The sequence below is a fragment of the Brachionichthys hirsutus genome, chromosome 8 (assembly GCF_040956055.1).
Source record: "Brachionichthys hirsutus isolate HB-005 chromosome 8, CSIRO-AGI_Bhir_v1, whole genome shotgun sequence".
Lineage (NCBI taxonomy): Eukaryota > Metazoa > Chordata > Actinopteri > Lophiiformes > Brachionichthyidae > Brachionichthys > Brachionichthys hirsutus.
In genome coordinates, this window is record NC_090904.1 from 947,997 (window position 1) to 961,851 (window position 13,855).

The 13,855-nt window shown below is 44.0% G+C and overlaps 1 protein-coding gene across 1 annotated transcript; it reads left to right on the top strand.

The window, feature by feature from the left end:
* Positions 1 to 353: 353 nt before the first annotated feature.
* Positions 354 to 3,465, top strand: LOC137898455 (adenosine receptor A1-like). The gene is made up of 3 exons (XM_068742491.1): positions 354 to 694; positions 2,671 to 2,965; positions 3,082 to 3,465. The coding sequence occupies exons 1-3, from the start codon at positions 354 to 356 to the stop codon at positions 3,463 to 3,465; spliced, it is 1,020 nt and encodes a 339-aa protein (XP_068598592.1).
* The last annotated feature ends 10,390 nt before the right edge of the window (positions 3,466 to 13,855 follow it).

Here is a 13,855-nt window from a genome sequence, read left to right on the forward strand (position 1 = left end):
CTCAGAGTTCTAACGAGGCTCGTTCCAGGAGAAAAGTTCACCCAAAGAAAAACAAACAATCACGATTTGGTTCCGTCCCGTCTCGGGGGGGGACGGGGGACGGGGGCGTACCACCTCGGGACCGCGTGGAGGCAAAGTTGCGCGTCTGCCGCGCCGGCGGACGTGTTGGACCGGATTCAGAGCAGCCTGCGTTCGCGTGGGAACCCCAGCGCGGGCGTCTCCGTGCGTGGATCTAAAACACGAGGAAACCTCAAACTGGAAAACTCCGCCGACGCGTCCGGACCGTTTCCTCCGCTCGTCCCGCGTCCCGGCCCCGCGTCCCGGTCCCGGTCCCGGTCCCGCGTCCCGTCAACATGCCCCCGGCCGTGGACGCGTCCACCGCCGTGTACATCGGGATGGAGGTGCTGATCGCCCTGTCGTCGGTCGTCGGTAACATGATGGTGGTGTGGGCTGTGCGCGTGCACCGCGCCCTGAGGGACACCACCTTCTGCTTCGTCGTGTCCCTGGCCTTGGCTGACATTGCGGTGGGGGCTCTTGTTATCCCCCTCGCCATCACCATCAGCATGGGACTCCACACGCACTTCTACGGCTGCCTGCTGGTCGTGTGCACGGTGCTCGTGCTCACGCAGAGTTCCATCCTGGCGCTGCTGGCCATCGCCATCGACCGCTACCTGCGAGTCAAGATACCCCTGAGGTAGGCGGGGGGGGGGGGTCTCCATCCATCCATCCATCCATCCATCCATCCATCATGTTTGGACCCAGGACCCCCCCCCCCCCGGAGCGGCCACTGCGCCGACGTGCGGGGGCTTTACTTTAATGAACTTACTGTAACGGGGTTCGGGTTTGGCTTCGGCTCTCTCCCTGTTTTAATGGCTTCTAGAGCCCCCCCCCCCTTTCATTACCCGACTTAAGTACAAATTTAAATCAGATAATTAGACAAATAATTAATGTTTATTTAAGCGTTCACTCCATTCATCAAGAAGAAAACAAGAAAACCGTCTTGTGTTTGTTTGTTCCTCTCTTCCCAAAGCTCAAACAAGATTACAAGAAGCAGCCAGACATGACCCCCCCCCCCCCCCCCATAGGAAAGAATACTCGAGCTTCCACTTTATGTCGGATCATTTAGCAAGAAGCCCTGTGAGGCAATGCAATAGATCAATATGTTCATGGTGACTGGTTGTTGGATTGCGTAAATCCTCAAACTGGCAACCACAACGCACACACACGCGCACACACACACACACACACACGCACACACACACACACACACACGCACACACACACATCACATTCTGTATTAGATCATGCAGTATATCTCTTCAGGGGCCCAGTTCCGAGTTGTATTTCATCTTTTCAAGGGAAACGTTTATCGGACCGCTGGACCAGCTGCTTTTTATAGCACAGGTGGCTTAAAAGTGCTGCGTCTGAGATTTTAAAATGTCTGAACTGTTGCTCTTGTAGCTGAAGGATTAGATTTTCAGGTGACACACAAGGAATAGAATTCCAGAGGATAGCAGGGAGCGATGGAGGGGCTTAGCAGCGAGGCTTTACCGTAAGTGACACGAGTTTACATCAAAGCTGCTGTCCTCTACGAGAATACCGAAAATACCAGCAGAGTCTTTTTATCAGCGCAATAATCCATTTGTCCCATGCCGTGTTTTCACCACCCTTACTAAACTTCGGACTGTTCGTACACTTTATGAGAGGAACGGGAGGAAAGGGAAAAGAAAACTGAAAAGACATGGGAGAAGAACAGAAGAATCGTTTGGCACACGGCTCAGCGCTAGCGCGTTTAGCCCGGGATCGGTGACGACAAGGAGAGCACAAGTGTTGCTGACATGCACCAGAGAGCGAGAGGCCCTCTCAGCTCAGTCAGCCTCAGTCAGGATGTTAGTCAGCACTTGTTCTTTGGAAATTAAGGAAATAAGAAAAACAACAGTCTCGTCTGCTGTTTGTGTCAGACGATGAGCAATAGACCTTAAAGGCTATTTAAATTCCTCTACAGACATCAAAGAGCTACAGACAGGAGTTTCCTTTGCACAGGAAAGCTAAAATGGAAAGATGCCGTCCCAAACAGGACAAATAAATTAGAAATCAATTGGAATGAATATAATACAGTTAAATCCAAAATGAGAAGCCACATCATAGAGCCTTGGAAGAAGACAAAGCATGAAAAGCCTCTTAAAGAACAAAACACGCATCCGACCCTTACAAATAAAACTCAGCTGATGTTACATGCTGCTCCTCATCAGGGAGTGATGAACCCATTTTTAAGATTCACGTTTGCCCTTCTGTTCAGGCTTTAGGACGCACCATTATCCCGTAGCTGTCGCTGGAGGCCACCGTTTGTCCTGTGGTTTCCCTTTAAGTGCTGTAAAAACACAGGAAGATGCAATCTCCTGCAATATTATTACAAAGGGAGTATCGATTTTAAATCATTTGCAATAACGTAGATGTTTCAGTAGACTTTATTTGAAGCAAGATATTTTCTTTTGCCTATTATAAAAGGCGTCAAAGTATAATTTAAATGCTCATGATGACACATAAAATATATCACATTATTGGTGGTAAGAACGTTTACACACCGCTATTAATTAAATAAAGTGCAAGAAAAAAAGGCTCATGTGATTCTCCTCTGAGAACACTTTGTTTGCTCCCTGGTTGCTATAGCTACAAGCGGGTGGTGACCCCCCGGCGAGCTGCTGCAGCCGTGCTGTTGTGCTGGCTGGTGTCCGTCATCGTCGGCCTCATCCCCATGCTGGGCTGGAACAACCTGCAGACTCTGCGGGACAACGGCTCCCTGGTTAGCGCTGAGCTCTCTGTGGTCTGTGCGTTTGAGACCGTCGTCAGCATGGACTACATGGTCTACTTCAACTTCTTCGGCTGGGTGCTTCCTCCACTGCTCCTCATGCTGGCCATCTATATAGAGATTTTCTACATGATCCACAAACAGCTCAACAAGAAGGTGAGCGAGTCCTTCCTGTGTGGAGGAGAAATCAGGCCCATCAAATGTTCGACAGCTTTAATGAAGTCAAAAACGAGACTCGAGCTTTGACGATCCGCTGCTTGGTCTCTTCGCAGGTTACAGCGAGCCAAACAGACCCCAGGCGTTACTTCGGCAAAGAGCTCAAGCTGGCCAAGTCGCTCGCCCTTGTTCTCTTCCTCTTCGCGGTCAGCTGGCTCCCTCTTCACATCCTCAACTGCATCACCCTCTTTTGCCCCACCTGCAAAAAACCAATATTCCTCATTTACATCGCCATCATCCTCACCCACGGAAATTCAGCGGTCAACCCCGTCGTTTACGCGTTCCGCATCAAGAAATTCAGACGAGCTTTCTGGAAAATCTGGACACTGTACGTGCTTTGTCAGGATCCGGTGGGTCAGCTTCCTCAGCGAGGCAGCCGGAGAGGACAGAGTAATGAGAAGAGGCCGAGGCACAATGACGATGACGATGACGACATCTGACCGGTGGCCAGACATTGGGAATGCTTCCACTGGTTCACTTCACAGAATGCAACAGGCATTACTTCCAGGGGATTACTGGTCAGAATGACCTGGACGGCGTTGAACGATGTCAGAGAGATGAAAGAGATGAAAGAGATGAACGAACTTCGACCCACTGAGTTACAATGCGAGACGAAGCAGCGCTGGATGAACATAAATGAGACCAGAAAGACTGTCAGGATATTTCTCTGCTGGCTGGCAAAATGAAGATGTCACCATGAAAACGAGTTTCTCATCAGTTTCAACCTGTTGAACTTGAATTAATTAATCTGTAGCACACGTGTGTGTGTGTACATGTGTACAATAGTGTGTGTGTTGACATCTTTCATGTAAATGATCTCAAGTAGTTAAGAAGTTTATTACCCTCAAATGCGTTAGTAGAATAAGTCCTGTCCACTTATCGTTCTTGGAGCAGGACATAGATTTTATTGTCGTGGCAGAATAAATTAAAACGTGTTAAAGTGTTTGTTTGTTTCTTATTAGACTCATGGCAACAGAAAACAAGGAGCCAGCTATGGTAATCCTATAGCTGTAGCCCAACCAGCGAGGACAGAGCATAAAGACTATTTGATTTGTGATGAGACGTTTGATCCGATGGTCCGACCCGACTCACTACTCGCTCACCATTCAGTGATGTTTGCACATTTCATACGTTTGAGTGAAAGGTACATGTTAAAATGGGACTGACGAGGCTTGTATTATATACGGAGCAAACAGTGGTCTGGTATTGTATGTAAGAACATATACAGTATACTGTATAAACACATCCATGTCATGTCTTAATCACACCAGTCTGACCAGTGTATTTATGTCCAATGGTGTTAAGAAAAAACAACAATATCTCAGTGCGATTCTCAGTCTGTATATGATTTGATATTATACATGTACAATTATATTATTGCCTATCTCACATGGTCATGATTGTATACGTTTGAGTACGTAGTACATGTTCACAATGCAGGGGAAAATAATTAGTGTTGCTTTTAGCCGATTCCTTCTGCATGCCAGATCCCAGTCAGAGCAGCATGGGAATATTCAGCACCGAGTGTAGCATGGTGGAGGTTCTGTTCCCTTTGCTTTCAGTTCCTTTCGTTGTTAGGAGGACATCTCAAAAGGTGTATCTCACTCAAAATGACTGCAGGCATGGCCCACAGAATGGGGGGCAGGCGAACAGTCCTGGGGACGGCCGTGGATCACCGTGCAGATGTGGATATTTGTTGACCTCATACTTCTACACGCGGTGGTTGTAGAGTTTTGCCTTGACTTTCCACCTTCCTCACAGGGGTGCAAACCGAGTCAGATGCTTCACATCCGGGTGTGAACTGCAGCCACAGAGCTGCAGACTCTGATCACAAGAAAGAACAGCAAGATAAACAACAAAAGCAGGAGGAATCAGCAAGCTTCATCTCAAGTCTGACTTTGTGTGATTCTTGTCTTTAATTCTAAACATTCCATCTATGTAAGGCTGCTTTTAAATCTCTCCAGGGGCATCTTTTAGTGGTATCCAGTGCTCCATACTGCCCTCTGCTGGCTAGGATCTTGGTGACGGACTGGCCTGTCTATTGCCAGCAGCTGGTTGGCTCTTACACACTGGAGGAGGTTGAGGTGACTTCCTAACATCTTTGTGTGGAAAGTGGTAAAAATGTTCAGTTGTCTCAGTTGGAGCCTGAATCCAGAAACCATCTTCAAAGATTCCATTTTTATTGACATTTGAAAAATAAATTACAAAACAGCTGTTCCCAGATTTTCAGCAAGTTGTGAATAACAATAAAGGAGCCTATTAAATATTGAATCACATCGATTTGGTGGAAGTCATTCACCAGCCAGGAGACGAGAGTTCATGAGCTTAAGACATTAGAATACCCGTTTCCCAGAGGAAAAATGAAATAACGAAACCCTAAAGCACCTGAAATCACAGCTTGGATGAGCTCCTAAAACAGCATCTTCTGACTATGGATGCGAAAACACAAGATGAATGACGATGAATAATTGATTTCATTTGCTTCATGCCTTATAGCCTACACGGCATAACCATTAAATCTATCGAGCGATGCAGGGCGTGGCACTCAGCGGGAGGTAAAGCAACCTCAGTTGGTCTTAACAGACCGTCCGACACAAATTCTCCCTTTAATCCTAATAAAGACACTTGGCGTATGATCAGAAGTCTCCTTGTGCGATCAGAATCCTGAACAGAAACAGAAAAAGGCTCGTCTGGCGAATGAACGCTGCTCAGGCGCTTCCTGCTGCTTCCATGCTGCTTCTTAAATGTTCACATTATCCTGAAGAAAAAAGAAAAGGACAAAAGACAGATTTTATACACTCAAAATGACAACGTTTTCAAACATGAATGGGTGTCAGCACCTCACCAACTGAGGCTGCGCTATCGCGCCACAGAAGCTAAGCTAGTTGACATGTTTCAGCCCAGGTGATCCTGTTCTCATGTTCAGACTGGCCACGATGCTGCCAGTGAAGCTAACATTTAATAGCTACACGAAAAGCTAATAGACAATGACCTAGTATGCATCGACCCCATTTGAATACGATGGTCAATGAATCACTTTGAATGATTCTTAAATGAGGAAGGGTGAGGAAAGGAAGCCGTCCTTTTCAGTGTCATCTTGCAGAGAAGGTTGAACGATGCAACAAATATCTCCCAAATCCGTCTCTTCTGTTACCGGCTGTCCAGTCAAAACGTAAACATCTGATAAAGAGCCTGAGAAGCTGCACTTCAATAAATGAATAGTTCTATTCTGACAGCAATCACAGCGGAGATGAAAGGAAGGCTCCTCACCCATCCGCCCTGCTGAGCCACCCACGTGCGCACGTGTCTGTTAAGGAACGTCGTCATGGCACCGTGGACCGTTCCCCTCAGATCTGGAGACAGTTTTGTGATATAAAGGCCAAAAGACACGGACGCTCTTATCAGCTGGACCTCCGGCGCCACCTCAGCCGACGGAGAGAACCGAGTCCGACACAAGGTCCGCACCGCCTGGCCAAACGCCGCTTCTGCAGCCTGGCGAGAGACAAGGCGGGTGTCCAGATGTTACGCATCAGCACGAGCACCGACTCTGATATGAAGTGTGCGTGTGTGTGTGCGTGTGCGTGTGCGTGTGCGTGCGCGTACCTCCTGTGCCACTGCTTTCTTCCAGTCTTCCAGCGCACCTTTAAAGGTGGCATCACCAGCCAGCGTATCAGCAATACTTCTGAGTTTATCTGCTACCAGAACCGGGTCAAAATCATCTGAAAAGAATGAGACGGACGCGTCACAGCAGAGAACAGATTCACATTCCCGCCGTAGACATTTCTATGAGGAACACGTGGGAGGAGCTTCCTCAACGTGCACGGATCATCCTGCTCCTCAGCTTCTAATCTCTACCTGTGGATCACCACGTGATCCTGTTACCTGGATAGGAAGTCAGGCGGGCGGGGGGGTGGTGGTGGTTTGTTTCCGGTAAACAGGAAACACAAGCCGAGCTCTCTGCTCATTAAACGTAGTTATATGTTCCTAGTCCGGTTTATTTACGTGTCGTTTTAAGATGATCAGGATCGACATTCCGCTTTGTAGACGCGCGTTTTCCAAACGTTCCCTGACGTCAGCCCCATATTTGTTCCACTCACGGTCACCGATGATGATGATGATGAATATATTTATTAGATAGAATGTTAGAGTACAAGTACAGTCACACAGTAGCATGTATTACAGTACAAATAACGTCAAACATCCTGTCTAAGAGGAGCATTTCAAAAAAGCCCTTGCGGGCTTGTTTCCGTTGAAAGTCCTTCGTACATAAATCATCCACAAAAAACAATACAAATAAAAATAAATCCAATATTAAATTACGCAATTGATGCAACGTAACATTAGAAAGACAAAAATAAAATGTTATTACACCGCCAGTGCAAACTAACAATTAATCTAAAATAAATTACACCACTGATGCGAAATGACAATAAATAACTTACATAAATTACAATAAATTACCGATTTGATACCAAATCAATTTATCAGTTGTTACAGGAATATTTGCTGAAGGTGGATCATAAAATCTGGAAAGCAGAAAACGCTCTGCTCAAAAACGTGTCAGTATTTCACCTTAGATGTAAAAATACGTCACACGAGGTGGAGCCGCGCTGACTCATAAACCGGGTTCAAACCGGGTTCAAACCGGGTTACCCGTGAACTAAACCTTCACCGACGTTAAGCGGAAACGAACTAACCTGCTGGACCGTCCGTCTCCAGACCATCGTCCACAAAATGGCGGCTTTTAACGCCGTCTTCATCCCAGAGAAGGCACTTAATTATTTCAGTCGTCTGCCTTTCGACGGCGGCTTCTGATGGCGCCATACTTTCTAAGAGCCGACACGCCAATGCGCAGGCGCACTGATGAACTTCCGGTTTGCGTCAGTGGAGTCAGTGAACCCAATTATAATAGTCTCCGCCCAGTGAACTCTGCCCAGTGAACTCTATTATAATAGATCTGTGGTGTAATTTATTTTTATTTTATTGTTAAATTTGTATTGTTAAATGTCGATGATTTATGTACTAAGAACTTTCAACGGAAACAAGACCGCTAGGGCTTTTTTGAAATGCTCCTCTTAGACAGGATGTTTGACTGTATTTGTACTGTAATACATGCTACTGTTTGACTGTACTTGTACTCTAACATTCTATCTAATAAATATATTCATCATCATTCATAGACTCCGCCCAGTGAACTCTATTATAATAGACTCCGTCCAGTTAACCTTATTATAATAGACTCCGCCCAGTTAACCTTATAATAGACTCCGCCCAGTGTACCAGAGCTGAATAATTATGAGAAAGTGAGATCATTTTGTTGAAATGCTCCACTTCTAAGCAAATACATTCTAATCACCTGTCGTGATTTAGATGCTTGAATTGGATGAAATACCTTTGCTAAATTAGAAGACACAAGCTGAATAGAAAGTATTTTTATAACTCATTCCTGATCTGAGTGATCTCTCAAACTGTTTTCATTCATACTGATGTTAAAATATATTTTCTCCAGGAGATGGCAACCTTCACCCAGTGATGATGTTCTTCACGTGCCACACCCTGGTTCACACACTGAGTATTACTTGAAGCTGACGCCAAATCAATTAAATATTGTCTGCAGCATCTGCAACATTTGGATTCCAAATGACAGCGAGTGTCCTCCGGTGTTTGTGCGTGTGGAAGACGTAAATATCAGGCGGATTACAAGCACAGACGAGCAGGAACACAACACTACACCCATCATCAAACTGCTGCTTTTCTACAAACTAAACCAGCCATGCAAATGTGGCCTCACACTAAAATGATTCTGTTTTTGCATGAGACAAATCCGGATGCACTTTATTCTTCTGCTTGTCTATCTTGCGACTCCCCAATTTTCCCCACTACTCAGAATCAGTACAATCAAATTATGTTTAAATGAATATGCAATACCACAATTGAAAGTATCCTAGTTGTATGTTAACCAATATATATATATATATATATATATATCTGTTGTAAGTCTATATAGTAACTGCTTAATTGTACAATGCAATGCACCTATCTGGAAACATTTGAGTTTATGTTCTCCACTCATTTACTCAGCGAAGGAGCAGTCAAAGGTGTGGACAAATCTCTCCATTGACTAAAATAGCAAGGTGTGTATAAAAGTTAGTCTCTCAGATTTTGTGAGCAAATGCAGTGAAATCTAAGCCTTCTCCTATCAAATAATTCTAGTAGTACATCCAACTGGTGCTGCAACCACAGACAATGTGCAATCATGCCAGCTCACGACCCCCCCGCCCAGCTTCCTGACCTGCATGATTGTCTGAGCGCACCCGCCCGCCCACACAGACTGATGCAGGAGGCGAAGGTGAAAGTAGGAGACGCTCATCTGCATGCCTGTCCTCCTCTCGATCTGACTGCAGTTTGCTGCTGCAAATTACTTAAGCGGGCAAATGCTCACCTTGTATGGTATCTCACACTTTAGAGGAGTCTTGTCTTCCTAGCTGAATGCTATGGTAATGGTAATTTAATCTAAATGCACAGACACTGTGAGGAGATCCTGAGGACGATGGTTGTGCTTTCCATCCGGCGCCATCACATTGTGACGCTGCGGCGGAAGAGGAAAACATTGCAGTTGTTCTTGGTATATTTCGTTTTCCCCGCTATGATGGCAGCCACCTCGCTTGTTGTTAAGGACTGACAGAGGAGATGAAAATAATGAGAGCGCAAATTCATTCAAACACTCTTCAGAGGACGAGATGGAAATCTGGCGGGCCGGTCGCATTGTCCCTTCTTCTTCGGAAAGAATAAACAGCTGATTGGGAATTACACATGAAAGTAATCAGTAGGGATGCCGCTGTCACATCTGAGCTGTCTCACACACTGATGTTAGCTCGATTGGCTGCACACGCATGTCAAGACTGCATATAAAATCTCATACAACAAATCCAACGGGCATGCACACATGTACACTGTGCAATATATGTATAGAAATCAGAGTGTTAGTCTCTGCTAAATTCTTCTGCCTGACATAAAGTCATAATTTTATGTTTTGAAAAGATCCCAGACCAGACTAGCACATACCACCAAGGACAGTAGGTGGCAGTCCTGCTTCCTTTGAAAATAAGACAGTGACGGTCCTCTGCAGGTCGATCTACATTATTTGACATTCAATCTCATTTGTATTTTCTGTGCTTCTGGTCTCAAGTTGTCCTCTTGATTTCCTTTTTTAAAATGCATTGCGTCCACTAAGTCTGCTGTTATCTACTGTTCAAGCCTAAATAATGGAGTGAAGGCTGCTGGGCCGGTTCAGTTCTGATGAATTCTTCTGCTACACTTGATACTTTACTCAATGTGACATATAAAACGCACCTTGTGCAATGCAGTGTGAGATCCAAACTGGCATTCTGGAGCTCAGTTATGTTTTCCTGCTTCTCTGCAGCCTGACATTGTTACACCCGGGGAGTTTTAGAATCATGATTAAATTACTCCCGGCTGCTGTTTTACTGGTGGTAAAATGTCTGGTTTAACCTTAAGCCGGAATCTGGACTGTCCTGCCTGTGCTGTGGGATTTACAAGATACTTGGAGCAGTATTTTAAATAAACAAGGCGAGTACATGCAATTCACGCCAATGTGCTTCACTAGAGTGTGTATTTGTGTGTAATTGTGCTTAATAAATATTTAATGGGGGCTCATTGTGGTGCTCTCCTGTTGTCTCCGCTGTTTTAACTACTCTGAGTTTAAGACTGATTTGTTTTGTTGCATTTATTTTGGAATATTTTCTCAATTATCTCTCCTGGCTGCAAATTCAGGCCACTGATAGATGTTAATATTGAATACTGGTTTCCAGATGTAATCTATTCTTCCACACACGGAGCATTTCCTTTATTTCTGTGATATTCACTTTTCAGATACTCCACATTATCTCCCAAAGCAGTTGGTTGGTCTGCTCGCTTAATAATTCATAGGATGGGTAGTTAAACTGCTAAAATCCCGTTGCACAGTTTATATTGCTGCTGCTATATTGAGCGCTATATCCAGTGTGGTTTATTATTGCCACTCATTCATCTACTCTGTGCTGAGTTTGTTGTTTTCCAGTAGATACTGTTGAGGTTAGTTCAGATCGAATCACTGCTCACTGGCTGAGGTGAATTAATATTAACGCAAATTCTAAATCATTCAGTTCCAACAAATGCTGTATATATTCTGTTTTAGCATATCATGGAGACGTTTACTTACATGTTGGTGCTATAAATTATTTGACAGACAGTGCAGCTTATTATGCTTCATTGTTCCAGTTGCATAGCTACAGACACTGACCTTTTGGTGTCACCTCACATATAATATAATGCATATGCTATCTGGTCCTACATTGATTTCATATGATTTCTTATGGTGTATGTGTGTATATGTGTGTGTGTGGGGGGGGGGGGGGTTGCAGGTTGGGGGCACGGTATAGCTACTGCTCTTTTTGCCTGGTGTACCTGTAGTTGCCCTTTTAAAATGGCAAAATATCAAAACCCTGTTCATTCATTGTTGACTGTATCTGTCATCTAGTTTATATAGATGAATTGTTTATAAAATACTATTCATTTTTTAAAACAAATAATCCTTTTAAATATCCGGTTGTAAATATTTGCATTATGAAGTTGGTTTATGCTAACAAATCACTCAAGAGGAATATTTGAGTCAAAATCAAAACTAAAGTTTCTCTTGTTTGACCTGTAATCAGTAATTATTAATCATGATGCAGGAATATTATGGCTGACTGATGCACTGAACTTAAAAAAATCTACACTGCATGAAATCTTGTGAGATGAGCCCACGAGAGCAGCAGATGTGATTCGTTTTTGAGGCTAACCTATAAAATGTAACATTTTCAGACCCCCCCCCCCCCCCCCCCCCCATTAATCCCACTCAGTCACCCTACTCCGCCTCTGTGCACAAACAGAATGTATTGTAAAAAACTGTGCATGAACAGTTTGACATGCAGCCGCACAGCAGCAAAGGGCTCTTACAAAACAGCAGCAACATCTAAGGGTGCTAATAGAAAGGCTCGTTCCTCGTTCATCCTGGCAACATCTGGATAACCTTTTCAGTACTTTCTGTCTGTCACACTCTTTGTGTTGCGTTGTAACTTTGCATCTGCAAAGAAATCCATTGAGAAATGTTCCCTCTTGTTTTTTCATCTTGACCCAGAAACTAAATATACTCCAACATCCCTGAAGCTTGTTAATCTGATTCCTTCCAGACAGCAAGCTCCAAATGAAATAGTCAAGGAAGCCCAGCCGAAAAAATGAAATGAGGTTTGACGTGAGAGCCTTAATGACTGCATGTATATGCTGAGTAGATGGTTATACACAGTGTTGTACTAAGACATGTTTCAGGGGAGCACGCAGTGTGCATCATCAGCCATACTGAGAGCATCAGTGTGCTTGCTGTGAGAACGTGCTACTTTAAGAGACTGTATTTTTCCACATTCTGGTAGTGGCTGGTTTGGTTTTATGACAGCTGTCACCAATGCCACCCCCCCACTACAGACTGCTGGCACAAGACGTGCTTATAGAGGGTAATATAAACGGACTTATTTAAGGACAATCTTGTGTAAGTTTAAAAAAAGTGGAGAAAAGTTTTACCGCAGCTTAAGAGCAAACTACTTATTTATCTTTCATTCGGTCTGAGATGGCATTTCATTCTGGATTTACCGTCCATGCCTCTCAGAGAGGAAAGGCTCAGGCGGGTGACCCGCAGGGCGGATAAGTGGCTGGACAGGAAACGATTGCATCGTCTCATCTACAGTACAAGAAGATGGACGGACGGACAGACATTATTCATCGCAAAATGGGAAATGTTCGTGTTTACTTCATTGACTGGAAAGTGAGATGGCTTAAATGAAATCTAAATTCAAGCTCTGGAATATCTACAATCTTTTAAAACTTAACAGCAAAGAGAGTAAACTATGAGACTACGCGTTTTGCAAAAACCACCGATCATTTCTGGAATTCATGGAATTCAGCTGCATTGATTTTTATTTTGTTTTTTCTGGCATTTTCTGTCTTTATTTGGAAAGGAAGCTGCAGATATGACAGGATGTTTGAAGTCCCGATTTTATGTTCTGACAATTCCATTGATATCTAGCCTGCTGTTTGGGAATGTTGTCAAAGAGATTAATAATATGACGGCTGAGAAGGAACTTCATTCTAGCAGTTGGCACTTAGCCCCTCTCAGCTCATCAGCAATGTGCCTCCCGACTCCAAATCTTCCTCTTCTGAAAACTAAGATGAAAGTACGCTCCGAGAGGTTTTATAAAAGTAGTAATTTTTTAATTACTTTTCAATTAAGGCAATCCAATACAAAGCATTTCACAACCCACCATATGACAATAATCATGTACAATAAAAGGAAAGGGAGTCATGCAAATCAGAAAACTCAAGAGATAATACTGCAAAGAGAAATCAGGATGTTGACAAAAAAAATAACAATGTTTTGACTGTAACATGCTATTTAGCTGCAGTTTAAACCACCGGTTAGACAGGAAAAGTTTGGAGAACCAGGCACAAGAAAGAAGAAATAGCAAACAGAGCTCACTGCCGTGTTTGGCAGCGACATGCATGTAATCTGGTGTCTCGGGTTCCTATTTTACAGATGGCAGCACTTTGGGTAAAATGCTCTTCAATGTACCACAAGGAAACATGCAGTTGATCCATCATACTATTAAAATCAGTGGCGATGAAGTAAACAGGAAAATGAGAACAGATCTTCAACCGTATTCCCCCAAATAAATAAATAAATAAATAGATAAATAAATAAATAAATAGATAAAAATATGTCAAGGATAAAGCGTTGGG